At 34.7% G+C, this 15419-nt stretch overlaps 1 protein-coding gene, 1 non-coding gene and 1 pseudogene across 3 annotated transcripts; all 3 read left to right on the top strand.

Annotated features, from left to right (window-relative positions):
* Nucleotides 1–781: 781 nt before the first annotated feature.
* On the top strand, nt 782–976 carry MIR7984B (microRNA MIR7984b). Its single transcript, NR_127151.1, has one exon. It is a non-coding gene; the product is annotated as a microRNA MIR7984b (primary transcript).
* Nucleotides 977–1712: 736 nt separating this feature from the next.
* Nucleotides 1713–7423, top strand: LOC102593134 (serine/arginine-rich splicing factor SR45a-like; annotated as a pseudogene). The gene is made up of 8 exons (XR_001472445.1): nt 1713–1790; nt 2659–2682; nt 2771–2790; nt 5236–5358; nt 5690–5789; nt 6060–6209; nt 6828–6897; nt 6984–7423. The product of XR_001472445.1 is annotated as a serine/arginine-rich splicing factor SR45a-like (transcript).
* Nucleotides 7424–8513: 1090 nt separating this feature from the next.
* LOC102592797 (ankyrin repeat domain-containing protein, chloroplastic) lies at nt 8514–13404 on the top strand. Its single transcript, XM_006367103.2, has 7 exons — nt 8514–9369; nt 11396–11472; nt 11714–11812; nt 11992–12090; nt 12435–12533; nt 12640–12738; nt 12979–13404. The coding sequence occupies exons 1-7, from the start codon at nt 8598–8600 to the stop codon at nt 13090–13092; spliced, it is 1359 nt and encodes a 452-aa protein (XP_006367165.1). The 5' UTR covers nt 8514–8597; the 3' UTR covers nt 13093–13404.
* The last annotated feature ends 2015 nt before the right edge of the window (nt 13405–15419 follow it).

The following is a 15419-nucleotide window of genomic DNA, read 5'->3' as shown; positions in this document are numbered from 1 at the left end:
CTTCACTTATGTAATTTTTCCTAAATTAAATAATTATAACATACTCAATATATTTCTACAAGTGTAGTGTGGAGAGGTAGGATATACGCTGATATGATGAAGTAAGAATGCAAATAATGTAAATTTTCAATGAAAAATATGTACTCATATAAAATTAGATAGTGTTACGCTTGGGGAAAAGTTTATATACATATATGATATAATATATGTATGGTTTTTTTTTTCTCTACATTTATGCTTGCCCTCTCCCCCCTCCCCCCCCCCCCCTTTCCATTATCATCGTCTGCCTACTCTCTTTCAAACGAGTGTTGAATTTTTTTCCTCTTGAACATGTTAGTTTTCAAAATTTTTTATAAGTAATAAACAAAGTACTTATAAAAAGCTTTGAAAACTAACATGTTAAAGAGGAAAAAAAGTCAACACTCGTTTAAAGAGAGTTGGCAAACACTGATAATGGAGAGAGAGGGGACAAGCGTATATATAGAAAAAATATTAATGATATTTGAGCTTTACAAGAAAATAAATTAGCGTTTTAAAAAAAATCTGAATAAAAATAAGAGTCTCTCATAAATCTGTCTGAAATAGATTCTTTCAGACTCATAAAATGATTTATTTAAGAAAAATAAACACTCGAATGTCTGAACCATTCAGATTCAAACCTTTATTAATTGCAAAACAAATAAGGCCTAAGACTCTAATGGGGTAGATCTCTTTGTTTTAAAAAAAAAGAGCAATAAAAAAAGGGAAAAAGGTTTGAACTTTGACTGAAATTGCTGTAATAATACCGAACTTTGGAAATGACCTTTTACCCCTGCACTATTTAATAGTTATTTTAAAGGTATATATGTGCCCAGGTGGACATCATAAAAATTGCATCATTATAAATAGTAACGTGTCTACGTGAGCAAATATATACCTTTAAAATACACTATTAAATAGTGTAGGGGTAAAAGGTCTTTCATAAAATTTGGTATCGTAACAATAATTTCGACCAAAATTAGTGTATTTTTCAGACCCTTTTTTCTATAAAAAAATATGTAATAATTTATTTATTTTTCAATAGTGTTAATTAGCCACAGTTTAGTCGTGCCTAAATAGCGAATAAAGTTAGGCCAGGAAGGTGGTAAGCAAATGTTATGGATGTTTTTCCTTCAATTTTTTGGGACAAGTTAACACTGTGTTGGATGGTTTTTATGTATTATTTTATAATGTATTGTATTGTATCGTCCTATAGTGTTATAATGAACACAATATTTGAATAGATTGTATTGTTCTCCGTCTTACAAAATGTAACACATCTATAATTTAAATGATAAACATATTAAAAAGTAGGCTACGGATAGAGCTACATTTTAAATATATGATAAAAAAGATATATAATTACATTAAATAACAAATAAAGACAAAATAAGAAGAAAATATTAAGATAACGATGCAATCACATCAAATTATTTTTTTACATAAAATGGGCTCTTTATCTAATGATAGATTTAAACAAGGGAAAAATGATAAATATACCCTCGAACTATCGTAAATGGTATGCAGATACCCTCCGTCATACTTTTGGGACATTGGTACCCCTGTCGTCCAAAAACTAGAGCATATATGCCTTCACTCTAACGGAAGACTAAATAGGGACACGTGACACAATCTTATTCATCGATTCAATATTTAATAAATGTCGAGTCGGTGGATAAGATTATGACCGGTATATGTCTGTTAGTATAAAGAGTATATATGGTCTAGTTTTTGGACGACAGGGGCACCAATGTCCCAAAAGTATGACAAAGGTATCTACATACCATTTGCGATAATTCGGAGATATATTTATCTTTTTCCCTTTAAACAAATAGGATATGATAAAATTTAAATTTAAGTAACAATCAAAACAAACATTATATTAACCATCCATCCAAACAAGGCGTAAGAGGAAATCTATGCCCTTTCCCATCACATGATACCAACTCAACTCTATTACAGTTTCAGCACCAAATGATGTCGTGTAGTGGATGAGGTTGATTCTCCTATAACTAGGGGTGTGCAAAAACCGATTTAACCAATAAACCGAACCGAAAAAAACACTATTGGTTTATTGATGTTGGGTTATTGGGCTAACGGTTTTTAAACGGTTTTGCAAAATATTTAATTGGGTTATTGGTTCGGTTTCCGATTTTATGATTTTTGCTAATGGTTAAACCGATAACCCAATAAGACTATACTAAATTTACTAGTCTTATTGTTAATGGTTAAACGATTGTTACTTTCACACTTTTTCCTTTGAATGTGTCTAGTGTCTAAACTTGCAAGAAAAATGATTGTTACTTTTATGATTATTACTTTCATGCCAAATGCTGGAAAAATCATATGATTTATTTAAAAAATTTCTTATCGTGTATATAATATATATGAGTATTTTCTTATTGGTTAAATCGAAAACCGAACCGTTAAGTACCATAAACCGATTAACCAAAAACCGATAAGAAATATGTTATTGGTTTGGTTATCGGTTTGACGTATTTACAAACCGAAAACTGATAAACCGAACCGATAACACCTAAAACCGAACCGAACCGACCGATGCGCACCCCTAATCACATCACAGCACTTCACTTTCCCCCAAAGAAGCGTCTTGCAGCAAAATCGTTCCCTTCGATTTAGGGTTTTCTCGTATCCTGGGAAATGGTGAGCTCCCTCTCTTCTTACCTGCAAATGCTTTGATCCTTTTTCCTCTGATTTTCGCCAATTGATCTTATTTTCGAATTCTTTGCAGGCTGATTCTCCTCGCCAAAGGTTCGTCTTTGTTTCTTTCGCCAATTCTATATTTGATTTTTGTATTTATTGAACCATCTTTCTCTTAAAAATTGCTACTTGCATCTCTTTGTTGTAGTTACGGTTTTTGGCAAGTCCTTCATGTTTGATTGTTTTAGGTTAACTTGTTTATGCTCCATAGATCTCGTTGGTTATGTGCTATAGAGTAGGATATATGCAGCTGGGACCATTTGAATAAGCTATTGTATGATTATGCTATCAATTTTGACTTAAATATTTACCTACTTTGAAGAAAAAAGTTGGACTAAGAAAACATGCATTCAGACAGCCAATTCACAAACTTTACTTCTTATACAATACAACCATAACAACAACATGTCCAGTGTAATTCCACAAGTGGGGTCTAGTTAGAGTGGGGTGTATGCGGGTTAGAGAAATTGCCAAAGATAGACCCTCGGCTCAAGAAAAGTGTCTTACTTCATATGCTTTACTTTATATATGTCACTTAATTGCACTTTCTCAATGTTTTGTTCATATGCTTACCATAGTGAAGGCAAGTTCTATAGAATGGTTGTAAGACCAACAATGTAGGAGTGGATGTTAGGCCTCTGAAATTCTAACATATCCACAAGGTGAGTGTCGTAATGAATGCTGAGATGGATATGCAGTGATACAAGATTGAAAATAATCATACTCTACAGAATGTGCTAGTTAGTAGTAACACGCGTAGAAGATAAGATGGGGGACTGGCACTTTAGATGATTGATCATATCCTTACTGACCTCCTGATGCACCAGTTGGCGGTTTATAGCTGTGGAACCCAGGGGACAAGGTAGAACCTAAAATCGTATATAAAAGAATTTTGCCATAAGACATTTCTCGGAGTCTAGGAAAAGTACGGTACAATGAAAGAAAAATGTCTGTAAAGGTGATAGCAGTTAGTTAGGATTATGTTTTAGGTCTAATGTTTGTTGGAGTTTATATATTAGTAGAAAATGTGGAGAACTTCTGGTGCTAGTGAAACTAATTTTTTATAGTACTCCCTCTGTCCAATTTATGTGGCACTTTTTGTTTTTCGAGAGTCAAACAATTTATGTTTGACCAGAAATTTGCGCGTGGAGTCTTCAATTTTTTGAAATGAAATTTATATATTTGTTAATTACGTAAAAAGTAATATAAGTCACAATAATTGGCAATTCAAAATAATTAAAAGATATGTGAAAAATTTACGGTCAAAGATAGACTTGTTTGAATCTCAAAATTCGAAAAGTGCCACATAAATTTGGACGGAGGGAGTATTTGACAGAGAGGGACTTAAATGGAGTTACATAGACAACAGAATTCGTATAGTCGTCCCCTACTTGTTGGTTTTGTAGTGTATTTGTACAATTTTAAATTTTGGTGTAAGAAAATCAGCCATTAAGTTTGAGTAAGTTAGAAATGTTTCTTTCCAGCTCATTCAGAAAATGAATTATGATTTTGAACTTGGTTAACATACCTCTATTTTTTGATAACCAAGAATTCCCAACAGCTATTTGGTACATGGTCTAAACTTTGTGTATGATCTCTAACTTTCTCCCTTAAGTATCAGGTTTTTGTGTGCGAAAGATTCGAACCATGACTTGTGCTTAACCCTTATGTCACTCATCAATGATTTGTTGTTGTTGTTTAGTCCCATAAGTTGATTTTGACGCCTAATAGTGTAATAGGCTGAGTTAACTCAAAGATGCGATATAAGTCTCTACTGGTTATTATTTTATGGATGACATAACTTAAAGATCAAACATTTAAAATCACAGTACCGGTGGTGGGTTGACTCTTTTACCATGATTAAAAAATGGACCTTGGACCTAATTTAATTGCAAAAGCTAGCTCATTATGTAAGGATTGTTCAAGGCCATATAAAAAAAGACAATCCCATTTCTTTCAATGAATGTGACATTCTAAGTATCAATATCATAGAACAACTATCCTACTCCTCCGGAAAGTTCAGATTTGTAATTGTCCACTCTCTTAGTTTATACTTTGATAGTCCACTTTTATGTTAACTATTAACATTGTAATTTTTTCTAGACTTATATTTTGAGCACAAATTATGTATTTTCCACAATTATAATTTATAAGTATGGGGTCAAATCCTAAGTAACTCTAGTGTTACTTACATTTATCCAACTATACTGCTGTTATTTGGAGTGTCATTTCCTTATCCAAGTATAATTCTATGATTCATTCTGAACACTTTCTAAATGTATTCCAAGCATTGCGTTAATATAAAAAAAAAATCGTGGATTTTAATATATAAATTTTTTTCCTGCTTTATGATATGTATGAAATTTTACCTGCAAAAAGATGATTTCATTCTTTGAGGGGTCCCTTTGATATATGTTGTTTTATGTCAATATGCTTTGTGCCATTTATCTTGTTTATTGTTGAAACTGTTTGATCTTATATTTTTCGGATGTCCAGGTATTCACGCTCTCCTTCTCCTTGGGAAGAAAAGTCGAGATCTAGATCTAAATCAAGGTCTAGATCTCCACCTGGGTCATATTCAAGGCCAAAGGAAAGATCAAGGTCAAGAAGCCGTGGAAGGTTTGTTGGACCTTCAGCTTTACTCTACCTTAGCATTTTCTTTTTAACAGTGGTGTCCAAGCACCTTAACTATTCCACTAAGTACTTGCTAATGGGAACTCGTCCCGCTAGGCAGATGGGAAGAAATCAGTTTAGTGTTTTCGTCTCTGGTGGTTTTTTTTCCAATACCCACTTTATTGATCATTAGGACAGTGTCCTTGGGGCTTGGGTACAACCTTGCCTTGGTATTTATTATTGTAGTGATACATGCATATTCCCCGGAATTATGTTCGGGTTGTGTTGATTGGTTTGTTTTGAAGCTGCTTTTCTCGTCCTATATGACTTATTTCAGGGAAGAAGTTTCTAATCCGGGAAACACACTTTATGTGACTGGTTTGTCTACAAGGGTCACGGAAAGGGACCTGGAGGAGCATTTCTCAAAGGAGGGGAAGGTTGGTTATTTTTAGTTAATGTATTAGTAGGTTACTTTCTCATTTCTTCTCAAGTTCCATCTCCTGCAGCTCTTCCTAGCTCACAGCAAGGTTTTTACCCTCCAAAATCACGTGTATTGTATTTTTCTTCAGGTTTATCCATAGTAGAGTCTGGTCAATATGTAAACAAACAGATTGATTTATGGTGTTATCTTTACCAGAATAGCTTCCCATTATACCTGTATTGATTTTTTTGTTTCTTCTGAATTTTCTTTAAATTTTGTTGACTAGGTGAAATCAGTTTTTCTTGTCATGGAGCCGCGTTCTCGGATTTCTCGTGGTTTTGCTTTTATAACGATGGATAGTATGGAGGATGCTAATCGTTGCATTAAACACCTTAATCAGTCGGTTCTTGAAGGCCGTTACATCACAGTGGAAAAGGTTAGCTTGTCTATGGAGTAGTAAACCCATTTGTTTCCTATTTGATTGCATATCTGTCTTCTTAACTTGGAGGTTTTCTGGCTACATTCAGAAAGACATTGCGTCAGCTTTGTTGGCAGCAATCAAAGATGATCAGTTCTTCCCTTGCAACATTATTACTCAGTTTGATCAATCGCTCGCTAAATCAGCTTTTCACATGCATCTGATCAACTAAACATAGCAACTATATTGCCAACAACTATACTACTTCAGCAATTTCTTTCAACTCTCAACTAATCAACGGTCATTATCAACAATCTAATCAGGCTTTTATGGTATTGGATACCTGGCATTGGTTTCTATCTTCCATCCTTCTTCCTGTGATAAAACATGTAAAAATAACTAAGCTGCTCTGTTTACACAAATTGAATGGTATTAGCAAGTGCTTGTGCCACTCATTCACTAAGCATGGAAGGGAAAATAGATGAATCTGATTTCTTTGCCCATATGAGAGAATGTTGTGTTCATTCTTTATTACAACAGGGATTTCATTGTCTGATCTGGATACCCCATTTCTTTGGGATGTAAATGTACATTTTGTTCAGATCTCCCATTTTGAGACATATATCTATTTTTCAGTCTCGGAGGAAACGTGGAAGGACTCCTACGCCTGGTCACTATCTAGGACTTAAGAACGCAAGGGATGACGGTGAGTGTTTCTAATATTATACAAGTTTGTATGGCATATTCAGTGTAATCATGGAAGTTCTTAACTACTGGTTGCTTTCTTCATAGGTTATCGTGGTGATCGTGGAGACCGTGGCAGGTATAGAGATCGTGAGGACTATGGGTACCGAAGATCTCCAAGGCATTCACCATATAGAGGTGGACGAGATTATTCACCTAGGCGTTCGCCTTATGGGGGAAGGTCAAGAAGGGAGCGTTCTAGGTCATATTCTCCTTATGAAAGGAGCTATCCTCGTGGTCCCAGATAGGACTTTGTCAAGGCGTAATCCCCAATGGCAATGGAAAACTGCTTCAAGAATCTTGATAGTGTGGTTTGTCTAGGCTGGTGTGTTTTATGTATTGTGCTTATCTCTAGCTGACTTCCTTATTGTACCTTAGTTTGCAACAAGGTTTAAGTAGCGAACAAAATGAAATTACAAACCCTGGGAAATATAGTTCTGCTGCTGATTTGATGGAACTTTAATTGAAAATTTGTGATTCTTGTATCATAGTTTGCTTTGTTTCAAGAGGGAATCAGTATGTTAGTTAGAAGAAATGATTTGCACGAATGACCAAAATTAGGGAAATTTTCACGAGCCAGGTTGTTGAAGTGTATGACACAACTTGTTGTAGAACTTTGGCAAGGGGTGTTTTTTCTTGTTCCCCTTATTCCTTGGGAATGATATGTTCAAGATACCCTGTGTTGGAGTAATGAATAAAAATTGAGGGTAATTTTGACCCTTTCTCCCGGTTAGACAAAAGGATCAAAACTTCAAGATCACCCTTATACGGTCACAATTTCTTCCATTATTATTTGCACCATCTATATATTTATTATAAAGTTATGCATAAATAGGGCAATGTGACACTTCTCTCATTGCTATTTATCATTAATTTTTTTGTAAGATTGACATTTTCTCTTTTAACTAATTTTCTGATTAAAGAATTAGCTATATTCAAACTTATTTAATCAAATGATCAATAAAGTTATTTAATTAATGTATGTTACATATGTTTTTTGTTTTATGTAATTTATTAGTTTTATTTAATTAGCTGACCAGTAAGGTTTGGTAAGAAGCCCTTGAAATTATTAAAAACTATATAGTTTGCTAATTTCAACATCTTAGCAACTTCCTCCTTCTGGCAGTGCAATTTTCATTTTGTAGGAAACAAAAGTTCACCCAAACAAATGAGAAGAGAATGAAGTTGGGAAAAGGAATGAAGCCTTTTTTGGCATATGAGGTTTGCTAACCTTGTGTTATAATTCTGCTCTATAATTCCTATAAATAGAGATGAGATTTGAGAAGTCATATTTTAAATATACTTGAAAATATTTATTTGAAGAATAATAAAGCACTATTTTAAGACGAGGGGGAGTTGCTCCAATCTGAAGGTTGCGAGTTCGAGTCACCAAGGGAGCAAAAAGGGTGGGAGGATGGTAAGCACGCCTCACTTTCAACTCGAAAGTTGCGAGTTCGAATCACCAAGGAGCAAAAGGGTGGGAGCTCCTAGGGAGGGTAAAAAAAAAAAAAGCACTCTTTTATTATTTATTTAGTATCTATACTTTCTTGCTTCATATTGTTAAATCTTTTAGCTTAATTTTACTTAAAATCTATTCCGAATAAGTATGAGCTAGTTTAAAGAGCAAAATCCAGCTTCGTCTTCTTCGTTTCTATCTTCACCATGTCACCAACAGCTATCCTAAACCCTCGAATCCCAAACTTCACTCCATTTCCTCTATACAAACTTCAATTCCTCAACTTACCTCCTTCATTTCCCAAAAACACTTTTCGCTCCCAAATTCCTCCTCATTCTCTCAATTTCTCCCTTCAAAACAACTCGCAGCAACCCCACTTCCCCCTCGAAGACGAAGAACACGTAATCGGAGACTGCATAGTGTTTGAAGAAGGAATTTTCGACGACCCTTTTGTTCAAAAATCCGACAACAACCAAAATAAGCCACAAAACAACAATAAGAAGAAATCAGCAGAAATTCAATCCGAGAATTTAATTCCTGAAGAGTGGGTTGAAGTTCAGAGGGAAATTAACATTACTAAGAAGGAAAGGCGTAAGCTTTCACAGCAATTGGAGTTTGGGCAACGTGCAGAGAGGAGGAGGCTAGAGTTAATGCCAATTGGTAGTAACAGTAATGCTAGAGGCAGTAGTATTGAGGATTATTTGAAAGCGAGAGAAGAAAAGTTGAAGCAATTGAAGCCGCTTGTGCTTGAAAACCCAGATTTTTTAAAGGTTAAAAGGGATAAGAATGAGAAGAAGAAGAAGAAGAGTGATGCTGAATTGAGTGAAAGTGAAGAGGAGAATTCCGTATTGAGGGTTTCAAGTGAAAGGGTATTGCCGAGAGATCCTAGATCAGCGGTTTATGGTGGTGGATTAGAAGATATTAAGGAGTTCTTCAACAGTGGGATTTATGAGGCCAATGCGGCTAAAAGCCCTGAAGGTATGGTTTTCTTTATGTTTGGGTAGGTTGAATTTGTGGAAGTCTTGGAGGAATCTGTTATGCATAGTTTTAGTGGAGTGAAAGGGTCAAAACCACACCTGAAGTTCCTGTCTTTTTGAGTTCCATACCTGAATTTTAAGGTGTGCAAGTGAGTTTCCTACGTGAACTATCACCAACTATTTATCAAAAGACACCTCAACTATGAATTGTTCTCTTCTCCTACCGGAACGATGGTGATAGTTCAGGTAGGAAACTCACATGCCTAATAGTTTAGGTATGAAACTCGAAATAATGGAATACTGTAGGTGTGTTTTTTACCATAAACTCATTTTAGTACTAAAAACATGTACTTTCTGGTTCCAATTTGGACATGCATTTCACAATTTTTAGGAAATAATGTGTACATTTCTGCAACTACATAATATTTACTAAAAAAATCAGTTTTGATACTTAAAGTACATTTAGGTTGTCAAAGAATGTTTTGATTCTCCAAATAGTGTTATATAAAATGGGATAAAGGAATACCAAACTCGGGCTCCTCTGTGTTGAACCAAAGAGTCGACTGGGAGTTGTTGAAAGAACAGTTTGACTCTCCAAATAATAGTATCATGTAAAACAAGATGGAGAAGTATTGAACTCAGGCTATTCCATTGGATTAAGAGAGGGCTGAGTTAAGATAGTTTACCTGTCAGCGTTTTAAGGCAATTAACCTTTTGGACGAAAATGTTATAGTATATACTTGTTTTAGATTGAGATAATGTTAGTAATAAACAATTCCAGCGTTACAGACTAACCTGGTAAAGCATCTTTTTTTTTTTTTTTTGATGACAAGGGAAATCCGCAGCCGCTACCCTTTGGGTGCGCACAGGGTAAAGTTAAACTTTACCCTGCTCCTATGTAATAGCTTGCAAGCCACATAGGAGAGGTAACCCGCACTAGGCAAGCCCGATGCTACGAGCTCAACCCAGAAGGCAAACCCCTTGCTTTTGCTGGCAAGGGGTTTCGAACTTGAGACCTCCAACATGGAAGTCCCAATCCCAAACCACTAGGCCACCCCGAAGGGTAGCCTAGTAAAGCATCTGATAACTAATCTAAGTTGAGTTTTGATTTTTAAACTATTGAGTTTGTTCTTGGGTCACTGTTGACTAAGTTGAGTTGATTCTTTCCAATTTGGCATTGTTGACTTAGACTTTTAAAGTATGTCAGAAGTGCAAAGATAAATGTCGATGCTGAATATTCATGAAGGCCCTAACGCTTGATTCGTGCGTTTTATCATAGCATATAGAATAAGGTTAAACCTATTCCTTTCTTCTGGTATGTTATTAGTACACGTATATATTGTTTGCCAGTGGTGATATAAGCATCTATTACCACATTCAGTTGGGAGTTTGAAACTGTTAAATCTTGAAACACTAGAAGCTATTTGCCTGCCAATATGTCGAAGTATATTGATGTTTCTAAAAGATAAAAACATATGGATGAATTGATCCAGAAGTACTAAAGTAGATGTCTATGGCTCGCTTGAAGCTGTTATCTCATACTTGTAGCATTTTTTTCCATGCCCATTACTTGAATGGAATTTAGCAACTATCAGAAAAGAAAAAAGATTTTGGACAAGATGCAAATCTGCTTAATTAAGGTCCCTGTTATATCATAATCTCCTGACTTCTCAACGTTCAGCCTGGAGAAGTTTTAAGGAACGCTATTTTTGAAGAAGTTCCTCTATCTACATTGGTCTATTTTTGTTTCCAAATTTAAGATGAAATTCCTGTCAAGCTTATATTGCTTTAGGCTAGTATTTATTTACTGGTGTCCACTATTTGTCGTGCTAACTGGATTTGCGTGCATATTATATGTTTTTCCCCTGTCATTGAATTGGACAAATTCAGTAGTAGTGTAATCCTTATATTTCAAACTCTTTTCCACAGGCTAATATGACTTTTTGGTCATATAATTGAGATTTTATTTGTTCCCTCTTTAGGGCATCATTCAGAACTCAACGTTTTTGGTATACTAATCTGTGTAGGTCCTCGTAAGCTGTTCACTACAGAGGAAAAGTTCCTATTAAACAAGCGGCATCCTGATCTGGTGCCTGCTACCTCTGTAAGTTCCTGCCTTATGTGTTCGCTTATATATTGGTGTTAGTGAAATGTATTTATATGTTTTCTCCTATATTGGCTATTCTCACTTACGCATTGTGTTGAAGCTGATCATTTTATGCTGTTCTATTTCTACATTTTTGTTCCTGTGCAAGCTTGTTTCAATCTTCAATGCACTTTGTGCAAGTAATCCTCTTATTATAGATGGTTTAGATTGATTCCTGAATTCTACCAAAACCTTGCAGGAAAAATGGCAGCCTCTACATACTTTAGCTGCCTCAGGAGAGTTTTACCTTCTCACCTCTTTGTTGAAGCATGTTGTTGATATTAATGTTCCAGATAAGGTACAAAATGAGTGACATGTACCAGTAGAATGGTCCTTTATGTTCTGCCATATTTGTTGCTTATTAATATATTTTTAATTATATACCAAATAATTTTATAGCTATGCAAGCAGTGTCTTCTTTTTCTAGCTCCTATTGAGTTGTTGTTTTTTTTTTTTTTTTTTTTTTTTTTTTTACAGGATGGATTGACAGCTATCCATAAAGCAATTCTTGGCAAGAAGCAGGCTATTTTTAACTTTCTTTTAAGAGAATCTGCAAATCCACTTATACGTGACAAAGTGAGCACAACCTTCTACAAATGCTTCACAATTTAGATTCATGTTGGTTCTTTTTCATTAACATCCATGTAACCATTATTCCCGTGTCAATTCAGATTGAGTTATCCTTTTGTTTTTCTTCTCTCCCCTTGACCGAGACTCTGTCTCATACTAAACCACATATCAAGTGTCCTTTTGTTCTCTTCTCCCATCATTGTCCTATCTGTCCTTACTGAACTACATTTCAGTCTTAGCTTTGTTGTCAACCATAAGAATCAGCTATATGATTTTCGTTGTATATGAACTTTTGGATAACCAGTGTTGCGGCTTGTTATTAGTTTAATAATCTTCTTGATTTATTACAGGATGGAGCCACCTTGATGCACTATGCTGTTCGAACGGCATCCACTCACATGATAAAAATCCTTCTCTTGTATAATGTTGATATAAACCTCCAAGATCATGTACGGCTAATTAAATTCTTTAATGTCATCTTGAAATACATTTTTTTGGTGTACTCATATGTGCTCCAGTATAGATTTATGAACATTGAATGACTTTCTCTTTCAGGATGGATGGACACCTTTGCATCTAGCTGTTCAATCCCGTAGAACCGATATAGTGAGACTTTTGTTAATCAAGGGAGCTGACAAGACTCTAAAGAACAGGGTAAATTCTATTTCTGCTTAATCATTTTGAACTCTTATGTTTTAATGCTTTTGCTTCTTCAGATCTCATAGCTTTGATTCATATCTAGAATGTATACGTCCTATTTGCTGTTTTAGAATGTAGGCAAATCGAGATGATATATATTCTTGTATGTATGGTTTTAGATCTAGTTTCTTTCTTTTCTTTTAATATCTCATGGCCTTTGTTTCAATTTGAGAAAAGAACATTGTTATGTTGCAGGATGGTCTAACCCCACTTGACATTTGCCTCCATTCTGGTCGAGATATAAGGACGTATGAGCTTATCAAATTGTTGAAACAACTTCCCAAGGTTCCAATAGTTGGTCTGACCTAAAAATGCAGCTGCTAAGTACGAAATTGGCAGATGGCTAGCAGTTTGGAAGTGCTGCCAGCTTTGAGTTTGGCTCTTTTATGTCGCACCCCGAGTTATTTGTACAACACTTGGCCCTTCCGAGAAGCAGATTCAGATTTATGCTTACACTGGTAGGAGAGGAAATTTCACTTTTTAGTTCTCACATTGTACTACACTGCACCATAGTATGTGTAAATAGAACTGTATATTGTTACTTAGACATTGGATTACAGAACATTTTTGGATTTCAACTCTCAGTGATACTTGAAATGTTAGGATGATATTTATTTCTTTCATCTTTCCAATAGTTGTGGTGTCTAAACTAGCATGCTCACACCACTTTGACTTTATTAGGTACCTACATTTTCTAATCAGTACATTCATTGAGTAACTTTGCCCTCCAAAACTAAGATAAATATAAACAACCTAGCTTCCTTGTCTTCTGTGATATTCGCTGCGATTTCGTCCACACTCTTGAGTGCATGACACCAGTATATGAGTGATGGTTCTGAAGTTAACTATACACTTTAACTTCACGAGAATCTTACTAGCTCCTCCTAGATATTTTAAAAGTGGAATATATAGCCCTTTAAAATGTCACACCCAAACTTGTGTTAGGTAGTGAATGCACGCTCCTTGCCACGTAATATATTTCAAAGAGTATTCTTTTTCTTTATTCTATTTTTTTCTTTTACAGCCCTGTTCTTCTTTTCCTTTTCTGTGAATTTGTTAGTAAAGTTTTACTACCTTGCAAATACCAAAAGTCTACCAATTAACCCAACACCCCCCTCCTTCCTACCATTAATACTATCCTACCATTGATACTAAATATTTGTTTCACATAAAACTTCACATATTTCTCCAATGAGAAAACACAAGTTGTAACTTTTTAGTCTCTTATGAGTTGGAAAGAAGTAAAAAAACATGTTCTTTCACATGTAACCGACAATGTTAATATGATTACGCAATGTAATATTCAAGATACATATTTCCAACAAAAATAAGGTGTCATTCTCAAGATTGAGTCACATAAAAATGAGTCATAATTCATCATCAAACACGTGACTTACACGTACATTACAAAGAATTTATTATAAATGTAACATCCAAAAAATCATAATATTTCACACTATATCTTTGCTTGAAGTTCGAAACCCCTTGCCAGCGAAAGCAAGGGGTTTGTCTTCTGGGTTGAGCTCGTCGCACCGAGCTTGTCTAGTGCGGGTTACCTCCTCTATGTGGTTTGCGAGCTATTGCATAGGAGCGGGGATTTTATCCTGTGCGCATTCAAAGGGTAGCGGCTGTGGGTTTCCCTTGTCATCAAAAAAGAAAACATGTATTGGACATATATAACATTGTGTGCTCATACTAAACACATTTCAGAACTTGTAAAATCACATAATGTTCACTTTTTTTTAATTCATAAACGTCTAATTTAAATCTTGTCCTTATTAAAAGATTGAAGTTTCATGCAAAATACATATTCAACTATTATTAATTGTTGTCTCATTTTAAAATATTATTTTTATCTGCTAGCCACCTTAGCGATCTGATCATCCTTCTCATTCTTTGGATCAAATTATCACACTATCAATCACCTTTTTTTTTTTTTGCTTGTTTTGATGATCTCGTATCATAGCCACTATCATCTATTCCATCATCTTTTCTGACTGAATCATCAAAGCACACAATTTTCACCTTTTTTTTAATTCGTAAAAGGTTAAATGCCTAATTTATGTCTTCTTATTAGCAAAAAATGTAAAACTCTATGTAAAACAAAAATACAATATGACTATCTTTCTTAGGCATTTTAAAAATAATATTAAAAATACCTTAAAAAGATAGTCATTAAGGGTGTGTTTGGTAGGAAGGAAAACATTTTCTGGAAAATATTTTCCAATTTTCTCATGTTTAGTTGGGTTAAATGTTTTCCAAATCAACTCATTTCCTCAAATTTAAGGAAAATGACTTCCCTTCAAAATTTAAGGAAAACATTTTCCAAAATTCTCTTCCAACTTCAAAATTACAATTTTTTTTGTTGAAAAAATCAATTTATTTTGTCCATACCCTCAAACCAGCCCCCAACCACCCTCCAAAAAATAAAATAAAATTTAAAGCTTGTTTTTAAAAATTGTTTTTAACTTCAATTTTTTTACCTCACCCTCACTCCTACCCCCAGCCCCTACCACCACCCCCAAAAAAAATAATATTAAAAGTTGTTTTTGAAAGATATTTCTAATTTTAATTTTTTATTTTTTTTACCCCCCTCTCCCCATCAGCCCCCCCTCACCCTTTCAAAAAAATAATAA

Source organism: Solanum tuberosum, unplaced genomic scaffold, assembly GCF_000226075.1.
Source record: "Solanum tuberosum cultivar DM 1-3 516 R44 unplaced genomic scaffold, SolTub_3.0 scf00732, whole genome shotgun sequence".
Taxonomy (NCBI): Eukaryota; Viridiplantae; Streptophyta; class Magnoliopsida; order Solanales; family Solanaceae; genus Solanum; species Solanum tuberosum.
Note: the sequence above shows the minus strand (reverse complement) of the source record. Positions and strands in the feature narration are given on the sequence as shown.

Excerpts from the sequence above, each read along its gene's own strand:
- LOC102592797 (XM_006367103.2), top strand. The coding sequence starts at position 8,598 with ATGTCACCAACAGCTATCCTAAACCCTCGAATCCCAAACTTCACTCCA. Across the intron at positions 11,813-11,991 it reads ATATTAATGTTCCAGATAAG|GATGGATTGACAGCTATCCA; the intron begins GTACAAAATGAG and ends TTTTTTTTACAG. Across the intron at positions 12,739-12,978 it reads ACAAGACTCTAAAGAACAGG|GATGGTCTAACCCCACTTGA; the intron begins GTAAATTCTATT and ends GTTATGTTGCAG.